The sequence below is a fragment of the Lissotriton helveticus genome, chromosome 3_1, assembly GCF_964261635.1.
Source record: "Lissotriton helveticus chromosome 3_1, aLisHel1.1, whole genome shotgun sequence".
Lineage (NCBI taxonomy): Eukaryota > Metazoa > Chordata > Amphibia > Caudata > Salamandridae > Lissotriton > Lissotriton helveticus.
Genome location: NC_136061.1, coordinates 1,657,588,667 through 1,657,608,014, shown reverse-complemented (window position 1 = coordinate 1,657,608,014; position 19,348 = coordinate 1,657,588,667). Strand labels below are relative to the sequence as shown.

Here is a 19,348-nt window from a genome sequence, read left to right as displayed (position 1 = left end):
CCACATTGATGTGCAGGGCAGAATAACATTCCTCTGTTTACGGGAGACATGTATTCACTAGAACTCTGGTAAATAGATTAATGGATAATTCGCTCAATTATGTTGCTGTTGCACTTGTCTTTTGGATCTTTTCGTCATTCCTGGTTAAGGGTCATGAAATTCCTCCAGCTGTACTTCTGTCACGTCTGAGTTCTGAGTTGTATACAACTCTGTTTCTGTTCATCACTGTAGGCCAATTTCCTATCTGAATGAACTATCCACAATTAAAAAGAAGATGGATTTTTTTTTAAACAAGCTTTCACTTTTCCAGAGAAATTTACTAATTGTTCACCTTCAGATGATGATAGGGATGAGGTCTATATTTGGGTGTTTCTAGTGACATTTTATCATGTCACACAAACAGTTAAACGTACCTTTCTAAATAATTGTGTCAGACCTACTGTGTTTTCTAGTCTATTTGTTTTTCAGTTATTCTTAAAGGCAAGTCACACAATAAAACAACAATTATTGAAATTTATGTTGGACTCATCCATTTCAATTCGTCTTATTCATGACACATCTAGCTCCCCGAAATTTTGTACGCTATTTGTTTTTCCTCTATGTGAAATCAACATTTTAGCATTTCATTACATGACTGTTTTAAATTAGCTTCCCAAATAAGCATTACATCCATTCCTGCAACATTAAAAGAGAGAACAATCATAGTCCTTAATATGCTAGCATTTCAGTATATGTTGGCAGTGTAGTAAGTAATCTTATACCAATAGAATTATGATTATTTTTTAAATATGTTAAGCATGTTCCAGTATGATGAATTTTTGATAACGTTTCTGAAGTACTTTGAGTCCTATTGCTGTTTGTAGTGCCAGAAGTTCAAAGATTAGTTGAAGAGTAATTTGCATCTGCTAAACGCTGCTGTGCACAGCTAAATGCAGCGTTATTAAAATGAAGCTGCAAGTGTTTCAAATTACCAAATCTAAAAAAAAGAGGGCTGTATTCAGAATTATTACTATGCCAATATTCCAGACACAGAAATAAACTATTGGTACACAAAATATATAGTCACAGTACCGTCCACCAGGAGCACACATAGAATACGAAAATAGGCATACGTGATCTCAATGAATTTGATCCACGGACATGAAAGACATGCTAGACTGCCAATACCAACAAACTATTGCCCTACAAACGGATTACTAAGCTAAGAATTTGGGGAACATACCGCAGCCGTCTACGGAAAGTAAAGTGTTTTATGGCAACCTTACATGTTCAAAGAAATAACTATTTTCTTTACCAAGGTTTATTTAAGGAAACAGAATTAATTTGAGCGAAGCTCTCCCTCTCATTTACAATGGCTGTAAATTAAAGCAGCACTCAACAATATGATTCTATTCGATCAAAAAGCTGGGAGGGATAAGGAGGTACATTTTGAGGTTTGGAAATCACCAACTTTGAAGTTCTGGAGACAACGAAGTGGGAAGACCATTAGACTTCAGTGATATTTTTTTGCACTCTTCTTTATGGCAATGCACCTTAAGAGGCCATTACATATTAGCTTCAGCAGATTCTTATTCATGTTTGTACTCTTCATGCAAACTTGCTGAAAATGTCAGACTGACAGTAAGATCCAGTGGTTCAAAACGGTCAACATGTTAAATAAAAATACTAATTATGAAATGAATTTAAAAAATTGTTGGTTTTGCGCACTTTGAAAAATCTTGTATGATGTTCCTATTAATTACGGTCCCTCGATTTGCCATTCTTTGCTTCACTATCAAAATCAGTGTTTGGGCTACAGTAATAAATAGGATCCTAAACAAAAATACACCAATGAACTCAATTGTATGTTGACATTACAGTTTAAACTGTAAACGCTGTTTTTATCAAAAATATTCCGTCTGTCGGTTTTGCACTGAAGAGGTTTTACATACAAAGTGCAAGTTACCTGATATACTCAACGCATAGTATGAATGTGCAGCATTTGTGTTACACCCTCAAGTGACAGAATAACACTGTTTTCATAGAACCTCTATGTCATGTTGCGTGGACAGAGGGTGATTTGGTCTGCGGGGAAAGGACGCCCTATTTCCAAGAAGCCAACAATCAGTGAAAGCAACAGTAGGTATTAGCAAATGGACAGTGGATGTATCACACTGCACTAAGGTGAGCAGATGTCAGCATCTGTAAAGCTAATCTGTAGCCTCTTTAGGCAGTGCAGCAACGATGAACAATTAGACGAGCTATGTGAACTACTACTTTCAGGAGCAACTGTTGAAATAATGTTGAATAATCATGGTCGGTTGTGGGTGATTTTACATACACAGCTGGTGTTGCATTTTTATTTGTCCACAGCTCCAAGTTATTTGTGTGTGGCTATGACCAGAACCCAGCACAGCTTCAGGGGGTAGACCTGGAAAAGTCCTGTCCCATTAGTCCTCACACAATTAGGCCTGCCAGTCAGTATATTACAATACAATACAATATGATTTATTAGGGTGCAACTGCTTGTCACAGCAAACACAAATATTCACAATTCAGCTATGCCTGTTATATCACATTGTTGCCAGTGCAGTGGTCCCAAACTACTGATATCACTGTCCACCTGAAGCTATGCATTCAGTAAAAATAAAAACATCCAACTCCACCGGGCCCAAAATACAAATTATTTCACCAATATGTGCAAATGTCTTGGTTGGTGAAAAATTACTCTGCACTGGTGCATTTTATTGTAATATGGCCGGTGATGTTCACAGATCACTGCATTGCACGCTGTCTTTAATAGTTAACAGTTCACAAAAATATATTTACGTTTACGCCATACATTTTATCTGGGCACATGTTCGTGTCCAACCCGTGTGCAGCTTGGCAATGTTTGTAAACATTAACACATACGATAAAGGTTTTGAAATAAAAGGCAGAGATGATAAACGTGTGCGTAATAGAGCTGCCCCCTTGCTTCTCTGGGTATTTGGACTCCGACTGCCCACCGGCTACTGAAATCAATGGTTCCAAAGTCTCTCTGGCTAGTTAAACTGATTCACAAACTCCCCTGTGCAGATGAAAGAGGAATGATGGTAGCGGTCTCGGGAGGCGAAATCTGCATTCTCTTCCGTGAGCTGCGTGGTTTCCATGCCAACCGCGGCAAACGAGGGAGTCACACATATCTGCTCCTGGGGGGGAGGCCTCTTCCTGCAACAAGGAAAAGGAGAAAGTTTCAGATACCGCCTTTTGTTGAGCGCTCATGCGCGCCCTCTAACAGCTGCAGCTCTAAATGGGTCAATAATGGATTCCCCAAACCCTTGGCACAAGGGCGTCACTGTTAAAAAATGCATAAGCTCTCGTCCTGCAGGTCCCAATAACAAAACAAAGATCAAAGATTCCAATGCAGCGGAAAATAAAAAAACATAAAGTAAAAGATACTGTCGTATTCGGCTTCCGTGAACAACTGCTACTAAAACTAACCAGTTCTTCCTTTAATCCTAGCTGAATAACTTTTAATTGGGTCCTAACGTTATTTATGTGAAAACACAACTTTACAAGTACAACAGATACCTTTAATCAGTCAGAGCAACATAACTCAATGTCCTCATTATCTGTAGACATTTCTGTTAGGTTTAAAGTGATATGAGCTATAACTGGCCCGCTGGCTCACTGATTTACATTTGTATAGCGACCACAAACCCAAAGGGGTGAACTGGTGCCAATCTTATTAATTGTTAGCCAAATAGGTAGGAATTAACTGTGGTGACCAGGTTTTGCAGGACAGAATTCTGAAAATTAGTCCGTGTTGTTTGAGGATTAACACTCAGATTTAACACCTGCTCTAGGCAGGTGATAAATGTGAGCGGAGGGCTGGTGACTGGTGTGGGGTGGGGGTAGGGTGACCAAGTGGCATGGAGGCAAGTTCTGGACAGGACTGTAAAAATGTCAGGACAAAGGTTCAACATTCAGGACAAAGGGTCGGAATTCAGGACAAAAGGTACATTTTACTGACACATCCAAGTAGAGGCCACACCCCACTACTTTATCAGTGCATTTTTGTTACTATTTTCTACATAGCACTATTTATTCTCTATGGTCTTTATGTGACCGCCTTTAGGTATGCTACATGAGCACGGTGTCAAGGGCATGAATCCACCCTACCCAAATTTACCCAATATTTCTTGGAAAGAAAGCAACAGCAAAATTGTGATTATATTATATTAGTTTTATAAGTTATGTTGTATGAGTTTTAAAAAAAGCACCGGGAAGGTTCCTTGGCGCTGGGCAGCAGAAAAAGCATACCGCTGGTGATAATTTATTCATAGGCTTGTCGGAAGAGCCAAGTCTTCAAAGGTTTACGGAAATGCATGTAATTCGGGGTGGATCTAATTTCTGGGGGAAGAGAGTTCCGTGTTCGAGGGGCCAACACAGCAAATGTAGATCCACCTAATCTCTTTAGTTTGAATGAAGGAATTCTTAGGAATTTCTTGTACCAGGACCTCGGATTGCAATTGGGTACGTATTTGTTGACTCGAGAGGATAGAAGGCAGGACATTTACCATTGGGGGATTTGAAAATGAGACAGCTTGACTTAAAAATCGAGCGATGTTCCACCAGTAACCAGTGGAGAATTTTCGATAGAGGGGTGATGTGGCAGCATCTAGGCTGTTGACAGCCTTGCTGCCTGATTTTTAACCAGCTGCAATCTTTGATTAAGTCCATTAGGCAGGCCAAGACAGAGGGAATTGGCATAATGTAATATAATCTAGAGATTACTAAAGCCAGCACAATCTGAATTAGGGCATCAAATGTAAAGAATTTGCCAATTTTCCAAATTCTTTGTAGTTGAGCGAAGCAGGCGGAGGTGACTGTTCCCAGATAGTGTTTCAGAGATAAACTCTTATCAATGATAATTCCAAGGCTCTTGACAGAATTCCTGGGCTCAGGAGGATCGCCCATCGCTAGAGGCCAGAAGGAAGACTTCCACAGGTCCTGCTTATTGTGAGTGATAATAATCTTGATCAGAGTTAAAGTTTTAAATAGTTGCTATTCATCCATATTCATCCAATCTCTTATGAACAAGATTGTGTTCTGCAAGAATTCCATGGATTCAGGGGAATGACTGATGGAGAATAGCAGCTGCAAATCATCAGCGTAGTTATAGACTCTGACTCACTTTCTATGAGTGCACCAAGTGACAGATGTACTAATTAAAAAGATGCGGAGAAAGAGAGAACCCCTGAGGGACTCCACAGGTAAGCTGGACCCTGGCCGAATCTGAAAGGGGATAACCGGACAGACTGTGACCAATCCTTTAAAAAAGATGTGACCCACCCAAAGCCAAATCTTGGAGGACTGCAGCACTGACACTGCTGACCAAAAACTCATGGTCGACTGTGTAAAAGGCTGCTGACGGATCTAGCAGGACTAACACTTGTGTAGTGCCTCTGTCAGTCTCCTCTTGAATGTCATCAATGACTAAAAGTATGACTGCTTCCGTTGAATGGGCAGGGCAAAACTTGCCTGCTGGGGATCAAAACATTTAGACTCCTCTTAAAAGGAACAGAGGTGATTGGCCACGTGTGCCTCCAATACCTTCACCAAAAAAGATAGTAATGAAATTGGCAGGTAATTTTTCAAGGTGAGGGATCCTCATCCATTTTCTTTTGAAGAGGGACCAGAGTAGCCTCTTTGAAAGTGTTAGGTAGCGTGCCATGGCTGAGGGAGTGATTGAGTAAAGAGATTGCTATCTCAGGGCAGTGTGAATCAACCATTTTAAGGATTTTAGGCAGACAGATATCATCAGGAGAGCCCAACATAACTTTAGAGAGCAGGTTGAAGAAGGTCATCCTTGCTGATTGCAGGGAAGGCATATAATATGACAGAGTTGCAATCTTCAGTGACTGTCACAACAACAGTGGGACTGAGTGGGATACTGCCTTTATTATCTTGATCTTCTCTATGATGAACGTGTTGAGCATATCACATAAGCGTTCTGACAGTCAAATGCAAAGGGTCACCATATCAGGGTTAGAAAACTCAGACACTATATTGAAGATTTCCTTAGACTTATTTGAAGAAGCCATGATTTTAGTACAAAAGAAAGCTATCTTGGCTTGCTGAATTAATCTCTTATTATGTTTCTAAACAGTTTAAAACCTATGGCAGACAGTTTGGGAAACATTAAGGTAAGTGACCTCCTGCTAGTTTCGACAACTTGAAAAAAAACATCTGTCTCAACTCAACCTCCAGTGGACATTAAACCTAGAAAAAAGAGCAGATGGTGTGGGAGACAGTGTCACACCTAATGTCAGGATTGGGAAAGTACCCATAACTTGTCTGTAGTCTTACAACACTAGAGTGTGCATCCGGGACTCTACATTTATATCAGAACTGGAGCCCAACAAAAAATAATTAAAGAGCAGGATGAAATTGAGATCAGATGGGAGGTCCACAGCAATTACTTCAAAAGTTAATTGCTAATAAATGGACAAATAAGGAAAAGAAGATCAAGATGGAACAATTACTAAAATCAGACAACAAGAACCACGAGTGACCTCCCTAAAGAATTTCGAGATCAGAAGGCTATACTCCAGCTCTGGTTAAAATTTTTTCCGAAGTCCGAGAAGTGGTGAGAAAGATCCAATTTGGTAAAGTTGCGTAAAAGGATCCTTGTCTTCCTATATCTTATCATTTTATAATATGAGGGGAAAATAAAAAGATAGGTCTGCCATGAGCATTGGAAAGTGTTGCAAACCTGGAGAGTTGTCTCAGCAGAGAGGAGAGAAATAGAAGAGGCTCTGTCAAGTGGTTGGACAAGTAGCATCCAACCCCCGACAAACCCTGCTGTGCTTGTGCAGGGTAAGCAGGGGCGAGAAGCGTTGCAAGGTTGTGCTCTGTGCAATTGCCCACTCTGTCCATGTCTCAAAATGATTCTGCAGTTGCAAACTGAGGGACTGTGGTTACCCGAAAAGGCTTGTGTGGAATGCACTTAAAAGAGCCTGGTATTGCCCAAGGGAGGTATTGCTAAGCCCCAAAATAAGAGATCAAGGAAATAGAATTGCTTGCGTAACCACTTTCTCTCCCATTTCCAATCCACTTCGCAAGTCCATATTGAGACACTGGCCAATACTGAATGCCGGGGCTTTGAACATTGAACACCCTTTATTCTCATTTCAAAAGAGCTCCAATCACAGAGACAACCTAGTGAAAGCTGCACTTCCCAAACCTGTTCCACCTGCAACTCTCAATACTTTATGGGGCCTTGCTCCCTTAGTAGGGCATTCCAAATGTGGTGCGTGCAATGTATGTGAATTCAGCATGGAAGGCAAATCCTTCACTCACAATAATGTAACTGTGAATTTCCACGCTTTCTCTAACTGTAATACATCTAACGTTGTATATTTGGTTCAGTGTCCATGCCCTCAAGTATACATCGGCCAAACGATGCAGAAAGTAAAGACCAGAATCGGCCAGCACAGGAGCAGAGTCCGGTGTAAAACACCCAATGCACCACTTGTTGAACATTGCATACAGAAGAGTCATACTGAGGATGACCTACATTGGACAGTATCGAGCGTACTGAAACTACCCCCACGTGGTGGCAATATGTCTCTTTTGTTGAACAAAGAGGAGTTAAAAATGATAATTCGCTTTGATAGCATCAAAAATGGACTCAATCGCACAGAAGATTGGACTTCTCTGCTTTAAACATGAACAATCCCACTGTTTAATCCCGGTCACTACAACCTGTAATTGCACGGTGCAAATCCAAATGCCTTTCTAACTTCTCAAATGGTCATCTGATTATACCACCCTAGTCTATCTGGCCATGCGCCCATTGTTATCGGAACTACTAAATTGTTTAAACATGTTGCACTACCTATCTGACAACTCTGCCGATATTTCATCTATGTTCGCCCTCATGCTTAAATTGTTTTATCGTATAGCCTTTTTAACTTGTAATTCATGCTGAATCGAATGCTAATCAACATATATCGGTAACTTTGTTTTCCAGCCTTTTTTAATATATTCTAATTGTTCCCTTCCTCTCGTATTATGCACAGCTCGCACAATCACGTTCAATACTCACACAATATGGCCGCCGCATATATACGCGCCACATCTTTTCAGTATTTAAGGACAGAGCCACACCTCCACGTTAGACCCAGCAGTGCGCGCACTTGCGGAAGCAGCTTGCAGCCATTGTGCAGTCTCACTAGGTAAGAGGAGAATCCTTTGCCCCTGCAGCTCACCGAAGCATTGGTTGTATTGGGCTCTAATGCCTTTCTTAAACCCCCCCAAGGCATTGCCCTTCCACGTATGGTTGCCAATTGGATTATCACTCCAGCAACCCGATTCACTGCTACATCCCGGTATAAATCAGCCCGTAACTTGGAAATCTCCCCATCCACCAATTAAGGTAACTACCGCCGCTGCGTTCCCCGTAACCTCACCCAGCCCAGCATCCTCGGGCTACGTCCTTAACCCGTTGTTCTCCCCTCTTTAGGTACCCACACTGTTCTCAACCACTTCGCATTGTGGATTCATCCATTCTACATAACTTGTGAGTACTCCGTCTGCTGTACTCCAGGCCCACGCATCCTGAGCACATTGTTCTACTGTGTACGTACGCTCGCCTGCACTTCGCTGGTTATTTCACAACACAGACCAATCTTTTAATGCGCCGTAATACCAGCACTCTACCATCACAAACAGCACCGCTGCTCTACCCACGTCTGTTGGCTATCATTCTGCCCACCCACTTCCTATGCGGATCGCAACATGGAGGTTCTCCGTTTATAGTGCCTCTCGTTTCTCAACGAGCACCGCCATCTCACTAGCGTCCTTCTTAACCTTCATCCCGCTTAAACACTGCGGTCGTCAGCACGTAGTTAAATATCACAACCAACGCTGCCTGTACCATCGGCAATCTACCTTCAAGCTCCATTTATGAACCGCAATCGGGCATTCTCATCACTGCCTATTTCTTTCAGCACTTCACTTGCAATAAGATCACAATTACTCTCTTCAATTTTTACTCCTTGCACAAACGCTGTCACTTCCGATTAACGCACTGTGTCACGGACCTGTTTCATCTCAAAACATCCTCCGGTTTCCCTGAACTCACTGCGAGATAAGGACTTTCGGATGGCCTTGAAGTAATTAGTGCATGGTCCTCTAAACCAGTTAATTTGCCTCGATAAGCTTCACCCTCTCTCTGCTCTCACACTTATTTCTGCCCTTTCTATCCTTTGTTGTCTCAACAGGCAGCATTCTAATTCAAATAAACAAAAACAGAGAGGTCAGATCAATCTAAAAAAAAAACACAGAGACGGAGTCAGATAAGAATCACACACCCACTTTGGGTGGGAAGGAAAGCCCTCACACACTGACCTAGTCAGTGTCATGCTTCATCATCGGGCCCCACCAAAGAGGCCGAGTGCCTCTTCGGTGTGCTGCGACGCCAGAAAGACTGCGGAGCTGGTTGTGTGAGAAGGGCGTGCTGTGAGGTAAAATTAAAAGTGCCTAAAAAGGGTATCAATAACAAATTTTAATGAGTGATCCCTAAGGCACATATAAAGAGTATTATGTGTCTGAATTTAGCTGCCAAGGTTTTAGGATTGGTTAAATTCAGAAATACTTAAATCAGTCAACATGTTTCTGCCATATGGGTGGTTTCAATTTACCAAGGCATTCATCAGGACTAAACCCCGGCGGTATGGACTCTCTAATCGTCCACCCTGACCTGGGGACGTGAAAGTGAAAATATAAAAAAGGTGAAAAAGTGCTAAAAATAGAAGAGCGGGTCGCTCATTTCAAAAAATGCTCCAAATTGTGGAGTATCTCAGCACCTGTAAAGTGAAATACACAGACAAACACAAACAGACATACACATAATTAATATAAGTCATTGTGTTTGATCATTGTGTTTGATCAACTTGCTTAAGTTTTTAAAGACACCCTTAACACTTCACCTCCCAGAGTTAACGATATCATCCCCACAGGGCTACTTGGATGGTGTTAAAACTAGTGTCTACTTTGGGAACACTACGTATGCCACATACTATGGAGCACCATGATCAAACACAATGACTTATATTAATTATGTGTATGTCTGTTTGTGTTTGTCTGTGTATTTCACTTTACAGGTGCTGAGATACTCCACAATTTGGAGCATTTTTTGGAATGAGCGACCTGCTCTTCTATTTTTAGCACTTTTTCACCTTTTTTATATTTTCACTTTCACGTCCCCAGGTCAGGGTGGACGATTAGAGAGTCCATACCGCCGGGGTTTAGTCCTTATGAATGCCTTGGTAAATTGAAACCACCCATATGGCAGAAACATGTTGACTGATTTAAGTATTTAAGACTGAGAGAGTGTCCTTGAATTTCCCTACCTCTCCCATTGTTGTTAAGAATTCTAATTCAGGCATGTGAATACAATCGTCCTGATGATGATCCCAATATACGCTGAAAGGGATCGAAACGCCGTCGACCACATGTATAGTTTCACAGAGTCGACCAACGTGTCCTATTAGCGTGTTAACTATCGCGGATAGCTTACTTATGTATCTTCAGTGACCTAAGCAACCGCCCATTTGTTGCCTGAAAAACCTTTTGTCTAACCTATTATTTTTCCAGGTTTACTTTTGTGTGATTTTTGTTTGAATCGGATACAGGATTGTGTCCCTTTGTACTTCATGTTTTCTATATGAATTGGATGCAGGATGGTGTCGCACTGCAATGTTTGTTTGTCCCATTACGATGATTTGCTGAATTTTTCTAAACTGATTAAATTGTGTCCGGCTGGACACCAATGAATATAGGACTCATTGAAGACAATATTTTATCTATATGTCTCTATAGTTCCTCTTAAGGACCACTGTTGTTATTGAAACTACTACCCATGGTCCTTAACTACCCGTAGGGTTCCCTTGTACCCCCTTAAACCGCAAACCACCCCACAGGCAGCTAAGACCACACTACGCACGGCCAGGGGTTTGGCAACAGAGCCTGAGGTCAGGCCCTGTGACCAACCCATCTGGAGGCAGCGAAACTCCCGCAGGCAGCCAACCTCACGCTGTGGCCTTTCGCAGCAACATAACATTTTAAACTCCAAAAGGACAAGACTGTGCATGCGAGGCAAGATTTTAACAAAAATGTTTTTTGGCTCACCCCTGGGAACCCCAGGCTGTGTGTGTGTGTGTGGGGGGGGGGGAGGAGGGTGGGCGGGGGGGGAAGGGGAAGGGGGAGGGGTCAGGGAAATCCTACCCTGCTTTCTTATGTCTCATTTTTGCCTTTTTTGTAGGCTCGGGCAGAGTCTCAAGTTTTAAGATGGCTGCTGCCAGAGCAAAAAGGGGGGGTCCCAAAACATGTTTTCCCCAAGCAATTTTCCATAGGAAACTTTAGACACAGCTACAGCCCGACCTGCTGAACGGAATTACACCAAATTTGGCAAAAAGGCAGTCCATGGTTCAGAAAGAGCCCTTTTTGTTAAATGGTGTAAATCCGTTCGGTAGTTTTAAAAATATTAATGGAAAAAGAAATATATATATATCTGGGTGGAGACTAACCACACATCTCATCGTGAGATCTTATTGGCTGTGAGCACTTCATCCAAGAAGTGTTGGCAGCCATCTTGGGACCAATATACATGATAGTACCTCATTAAAAAGCATTGCAGTTAATAGAAGGTTTTAAAACTTTAGTTTCATTATACATCATTTGTTGATAGTACCATGCTCATTTTAGGAATTGTGGTGTGTTCTAAGGTGATTTTACCATGTGAAAAATGCCTTCTGCTGGGATATCATGAATCATGTTTAAGAGAAAACTATTTTCTCATGCTTTTCCCACAGAGGTTTGGAAGGTGACCTATAAGCTTAACTGAGAGCATATTTTCTGTAAATTCACATTATCTTTCTCAGTCATGTGAGAATGAAGTCTGACATTCTCAGTAAAAGATGTACATCCAACAAGGGCAGAGACTGTCAGTTGATTCCTTTGTGTTCTACTGCAGCTTCCCAGAGTGTTCTAAACAACAACTAGAGCGCTAACAGTCCTACTTATGACAAACGTATTGCACACCTGAAACCATCTTGATTGGAATAAAGTGGTAACTCATAAAACATTTAATTTAAAAAGGAACAAAATGAGGGGGTTCATCTTGCCATAGAAAGTATGATTAGTGCAGCAAAAATAAAAATTAGGGCACATTTTGAGTGACTTCTCAAATTCTCTTCTATTTCATTAACAAATTCTGACATGCAGACTGAAACATGCACTTTCAATACCAGCAGCAGACTTCCCCGGTGAGCAGTAGCTTTACTACAGTGATCTAATAAGCAACTAGAGTGCTAACATTCCGAAGTTATGTCAACTGTGTTACACAAATGTGTAACACAGTTGACATAACTTCAGAATGTTAGCACTCTAGTTGCTTATTAGATCACTGTAGTAAAGCAACTGCTCACCAGGGAAGTCTGCTGCTTGATGGAATCAAAGTAAAAAACTGAAAGTATTTCCTACTGAGGACACTGTAGTAAATGAGGAAATTAGGAAACTTCATAACAAATAAGTCTCCCAAGATGGCCACCAGAGACAAAAGAGCCCAAATGTAGCACAAATATCACCCAGATGTAGCCCACATGTAGCCCAATGACATAATTGTGTAAACACTTTTTATTTTTTGTGTTTTTGCAGTTTTATATAGTGCAGACTTGTCAGATATTGGAGTGCTTTACATGAGCATTGGTTACATCACACAAGAACAAATTCATTTTGGTTGTAGACATGGGGAGATTGAGGGCCATATGTATCAACAAACAATTTTGCATTTCCTAAATAGCAAATTTTAAGGAATCGCTATTTAGGAATTGCAAAATGGTATGTATGAAAAAAATCGCTATTTTTTAGCGATTCCTTGATATTCCTTATTTGCGAATTCGCATTTTGCAAATTCGCAATTAAGGAATAATTTCCAATGCATTCCTATGGGCCAGGAGGTCCATAGGAATGATTGCGAAATAATTCTCAAATTGCGAATTCCCAATTTGCTAATCGCAATTTGAGAATTATTTCAAGGGTGCAGGGGTGTCTCAAAGACCCTGCTGCACCCCTGAAATATACATGTGTGTGCATATGGCGCACATACATGCCCTATGGGCATGTGTGTGCATCACATGCCACCTTAAAAAATGGCAAAATATGCATTTTTTGAAGAATTCGCAAGTTACCATCAACTAAAAGTTGGTGATAATTTGCGAATTCTTAACCATATTTCGCTAGCCAAAAATGCTACAAACAAAGCATTTAAGGAATCGCAAAATTGCGATTCCCTAAATGCTATGGCAAAATAAGGAATCGCACAACTTAGCAATTCCTTATTTTGGGTATGTTTCATACATTCCAAAACATGCAAAACGGCCGTTTGGGAGTCGCAAAGAGCGAAATTCTGCGAATTTCGGCCTTTGCGATTCAAAAACGGCTTGATACATATGGCCCTTAGTGATTTGACCAGAATCACAGAATGTCGAGCTGAAGCAGAAACTCCAACCTGGCTCCCCAGCTGCGAAGTCAGCAGCTCTGGAAGTAACACCACATCCTCTCCCCTAAGTGCAACATTTAATCAAGTGGTTAACTGGATAAAAAAACATAAAGATACCAAATAATTTAAAAGTGCTTTGTCGCTATTTGAAAACTTAGAAAATATGTCCAGATTTTAGTTTTTTTGAGCACTAACCATAACTTTGATGCAACTAAGACCCTCTCATATATGTAATTTATAAAGGAAATGCTCTAGTTATTACAGTTTTGATTACATCAAGATGACGTCAGGTGTTCCACACTTTTGTAATAAATATAAAATGTTAGCAATCTAGTTGTTCATTAGGATACTGTTGAGAGGCAGAGGCCAGGGGCACGAACTCTGAAAATTGAAGGCAGGTAGGAGGTTGCAGAGGCAACAATTTGACCACACTGGGCAGGCAGGAAGGTCAGTGGCAGCACAACAGACTATGGAGGGCAGTGGAAAGGGCGGCAGTGGCATCAAACCAACAATACAGGACTGGCAACAGAGGCTGTGGTAATATAATAGACCACTGTGAGCAGAAGGAAGAGGCAATGGTAGTACAACCATACATGCCAACAGACCCGATTCAGCCAGTAAAAACGTCCAATGTTTTTAAGCCGAAATAGGCTTTATTTGATCTGTCTCCTGTCTACAATCTCCACTTATTCAATGTAAGTCAAAGGGAAAAATCAATACCCCGTTTTTTTTCCTCTTACCAAGTTCAAAATGTTAGCAAGTATGGTACATTGGATCATGGAAGCCAGGAGAAATTAGGGTAGGGACATGGACTCGGATAACAGAGGACAGGAGGGACATGGAGAGGTGCAACAAACTGACCCTACAGGGCAGGCATCAGGGTTTGCGGCAGCACAATACACCACACAGGGCATGCGGGACAGAAGTGCAGCACCACAATCCATAGAAAGCAATAGGGAGGGGACATGACCATGCACATGGACAACAGAGAACAGAGGGGAAAAAGGCAGTGGTAGCTAGCTGACCAAAATGGACAGACAGGAGAGAAAGCTGCAGCATAACGGACCATAAAGGGCAGGAGGGACGGATCAGGGGCATTCGAATGGAACAGACAAGCCAGGAGGGAGGAAATAGGGGTCTGCAAATGGAAACAGAGGGCTGGAGGCAAGGGGGCAGGGCAGGAGCAGCAAGATGACCATGGAAGTCAGGAAGGATGGGCACTAGAAGCAAGACACACCATGGAGAGCAACAGAACAGTGAGACTATAATGGCATACACACAGACCATGGAGGGAAGGTGGGAGGGGGTCCGGGGCAGCTAGCTGACTATACAGGGAAGGTGGGAGGGGACATGGCAGCACAGAAGACCATGCAAGGCAAGCAGGAGGGTTAGTGGTAGCACAATGGCTGTGATGGGCAAGAAGGAGGGTGCAGAGGCATGCACAAAGGACCATGGAGGCTAGAAGGGAGGGTCAAGACCTGGGCACAGACAAGAGAGTTCAGGGGAAGGGGCCTCACAACAGACCACGCGGGGCAGGCAGGAGGAGCAGTTGCAGCACAACAGACCAGGGAGGGCAGAAGTGTGTGGCAGTAAAATAGACCATGGAGGACAGGAGGAAGGGGATAGGGGCATTGAATGTGGACAGGCAGGGTGGAGGTGGCAGGGAGAGGTTACAGTCATCTGACAATGCTAGGCAGGTGGGAGGGGAGTGGCAGCTCAACAGAACACTCAGAGTAGATATGAGTGGCAGGTCCATGGAACATGTTGGGCAAAAAGGATGGGGCAGGTGCATGCACACAGACATCGGAGAGCAGGGGGAAGGGGAATAGGAACAGCAAGCTAAGCACAGAGGCTAAGCAGGAGGTCAATGATGGGGCATATAATTGGGCAATGGAGGACAGGAGGAGTGGACTAGTACATCATGCTAAATGGACGGCAGTGGCAGCACATCAGCCCATGCATGGCAGGAGGGAGGAGGCTAGTCCATGGATTCAGACAACAGAGGATAGGGAGGAGGTGGAAGGTGCGGTAAATGGCGTTTACAACAAATCTTTTACCCCGCAGGGAATCACAACGCGGCCGTTACAACAACCGCGTTGTGATTCCACATACCATTACTCCGCAAGTCGGAACAACGACTTGCGGAGGAGGGGGGAGGTGTTGGATTTAATATCCAACACCTTCCCTAGTGTCCGCACAGACTGGAGTTGGAATAGTAAATTATACTATTCCAACTTCCAGCCCCTCCCTCTGCAAGTCGTTGTTCCGACTTGTGGAGTAATGGTATGTGGAATCACAACGCGGTGGTTGTAACGATCGCGTTGTGATTCCCTGCGGGGTAAAAGAATGCGGGATTTAAAGGTATATTCGGATGGGGGAGCAAGCTAACTGTTCAGAGAAGACGGGGAGGGCAGTGGCAGAACAACGGCCACACAGGGCTGTAAAAAAGGAGCAGGGACATGTACTTGGACAATGGATGGCTAGAAGGAGGGAAGGCAGGAGCCGCAAGCTAGGGTGGGGGCAGCACAATGCTAGGCCCTGCTTCCAACCCCCCACCATCCATTGTGATATGCATCTTACATAAAGTTAAAAAAAAATAGAGATTTGCTGAAAAAAAGAAAGATTACAGGGACGGTATTGTTGTGTTTCTATCTAGGACCCTAATTCAATATTCCCGATGTATGCCCTTATGTGGCTATAATAAATAATATCCTTATAAAGGCATAAGAATCATATCCATATTTAGTAATAGCCCATGCAGTCCAAATACGGCATGGCTACTCCTCTAGACTCCTAGAAAGTACAACGCGTTCTTTAAACAAACCAAGCCTCCAGCAGCCCGGGAAATCCCCCTGCTCTTGTTTTGATTTGCACAAGAACTCCTAGAGTCAGAAAGAACTGTTAGTTCTTGGTGACGTCTAATGTCCAACCTTACGTCAAACCCGGCACCTTTCAGGTATAAATATACCAACGTTGCCTTAAGCAAACACAAGGTGGTTTGGAGCAGAGCGGCTATCTACTTGCCCGGAAGCCCAGCTGATGCGAGAGCCGAAGGAAGCCACCCCTCCCCTTTGACGCACTGAGGAAGACGCTGTCTTTTTCTCCAGACGAGAAAATCCTTGCGGGTTGCTGGGATATCGAATCCTGAGAGAGAGATACAAGACCTCCTTCATTCTAAGAACCAGGGTACGGAGCTGACTAAAACCTTAGAGAGAATTCCTGATCCAGATCCTTGGCAAAAACCCAACTTAACTTAAACTGCAATTTACTTACTCCTTCCCACGTATTAGGCTTAGGCCAGGTACACCAGGGTAGGCGTAGATTAGAAGCACCAGTTGAGTACGTTAGTCAATGGTTTTATGTATGTATATATTTTATCCATTTTAAAGTATCATATGGCTAAGAAACCATATCAATGCTTTTACAGTATTATTTTATAATACTCCTTTTACTGTACGCACTTTACTTCATGATAAATATTGCAATTGTGGCAATTAATTTCTCTTGCATGAGAAAGAAGACTGCTCAATAAATAACACCTTTTATTGAAAACGCCCGTCTCTCTATTTCTCTGCACTCTGGTGAAACTAAGTATGCACGATTGACTGAGCGAAATAATTGTCTATTGTTTTCACACGACTCTAGAGATACACTCTTTATTCTGAGGGAGCAAAGTTGTCATGTTATATGGTTGTCAGAAGCTAATCCCTTCTTGTCTAACCAGGGAAGTTAAACTCCTCCTTGTTTACTCGAGAAAGTTTCTAGTGACCTCTGAGCTAGCTGGCAAAACAAATTAAGTCTAATATAGTCAGAAGAGACCTAGTCGACCTCAGTCCTACGTCTACACTGCTGTTTATATTATTCCAATGCGCAGAGCCTATTGGGAATATAGGAACTACACTACATGGCGCCCAACATTTGGTAAGGCGATAATCTAACGCAAGACATTAGAGTAACTCAGTCGTGCTTTTTCACACATACCCCTTTTCCCGTAAAAACTCCAATAGACGTCTGGAGTGGGTAAAAGGTTAAAATCCGCCGGAACTTAGTAGGAAGAGATTCCTATGTATAGTTTTTGGTTTAGTCAACGTTGAAGGATAGAGTGTTCCAAAATATTGTGCACCTAATCTTTGTTTTCCTTGAAACTTGATCTGCAACAAAAACTTTCTGTAAGTAAAAATGACGGAAAGTGAAGACGAAAGGGAGGAAGCTAGATTAGCAGCTCAACTCCTAGCGGATGACACAAGTCTCCAAGAAAATGACCCAAATGCTATGATCATTCTGGTAAATGTAAGAAAAACTATAACTAAAAAACTTATAGAAAATGGAGTATCATCACGAGGTGGTACAGTAATATTCGTGGTAGAGGCCCATGAATATCGGCAGACAGAGGTATTCTATTCATGGATACATTTTCCAGCCGCACATGCTGTGACACACGAATTCCACTATTACAAAATAGGGGAACCTCCGGATGAATACGCTCCTTTCGAGGACGCTGAAATCCCACTAACTTACCAAGAGCACCTGCTCTGGTTTAATGGCGCCCTAAAACATCAAAATCACATCAGCAGGCTCGGTCCACTAGGTAGACCAGGAGCCACGTGGCCGGTTCTAGCCAGCTACACACCACATCCCCACATTGAATGTCAGACCGGGAACTATTAGCTCAGCTAAAACAACTCATTAAAATACATAGACAATTGGTCCAATATGTCATGCGGACTTCAACAGTCCAACCAGCAATAATAATTCCACAGACCACCCCTCACCAGGGGAACACAAATAAAATCACATCACAAAATATACAATCAGCCATTGGCAAAATACCCGCAAAACGGGAACAAATTCCATTCTGGTTAGCACAAAAAATCACTCAAATAGAGGCAGTATTTCCTGATACTACACCTACTGAGAAACACAGAATTCTGACTATCTGTCTTCCAATGGGGATCGCACCACATGTGGAGGACTGTGACACTTGGGGCACAGTCTTTGCTTCGATATACACAAAAACACATGGTTTAACTCTGGGTATGAAATTACTGAAACACTTCAAGCAGGTCTCGGCTATATTATTAGCCAACATAAAAGGAGAAGCAGCATCTGTGGCGATCCGCCAGAAATTGAAAGAAACAGATATAGCAGAACAACCATTTGAACTTGCCAGAATCATAAAAAAATCCTATGAAGAACTAGGAAGAGATAGTTTGGGTGGGAAACCAGTAAAACCCCAACTAACTGAAAATCCTGAAAAAACATTTATTAAAAATAATCTAAACACTCCAAAAAAGAGTTGGCATGGAAATAAACAATCCACTCCCAAAGAAAAACGATTCCAGTCCAGAGGAAGGTCTCCTCAACGGAGAGATAGATCTCCAAAACGAGGTGGCAAGTCTCCCCAGAGGGAGCCCTCTGAGAAAAGATACAACCTTAGATATAGGGATAAATTGAGAAAACCTGACAGATATCAAGATATTGATACAAGTCCCTCTCGATCTTTTCAGACTTCCTCACGGAAATCGGAAAGAAGAGGACGGTCAGAACACAAGGAAGAGCACGTCAAGTCCAAAGACAAGGAACCTGCTCATCAAAGTAAAAAATTACAATTTCCAAGAAAGAAGGTAGCTAGTATTAAAATAATTAAACATGCCGAGGATACTGAGGACACAACTGAAAAACGGAGAGTGGGCCCAGACAATGCTAGACAGCGCAGCAGAAGTGACCATAGCTCACAAGATCTTGATGAATCTTCTGGCGACAGTGGACACGAATGAATACATTCAATTGGAAACTGCAGACACCAGAGTTAGCAAA

At 42.3% G+C, this 19,348-nt stretch overlaps 1 protein-coding gene across 1 annotated transcript in view; it reads right to left on the bottom strand.

Annotated features, from left to right (window-relative positions):
* Positions 1 to 2,310: 2,310 nt before the first annotated feature.
* SLC12A8 (solute carrier family 12 member 8) overlaps positions 2,311 to 19,348 on the bottom strand; it is an 838,951-nt gene continuing 821,913 nt past the window's right edge. The window contains exon 14 of the mRNA XM_078682439.1: positions 2,311 to 3,189. Coding sequence (XP_078538565.1) covers positions 3,024 to 3,189 — 166 coding nt within the window. The 3' untranslated portion in view covers positions 2,311 to 3,023. The remainder of the gene's footprint in view (positions 3,190 to 19,348) is intronic.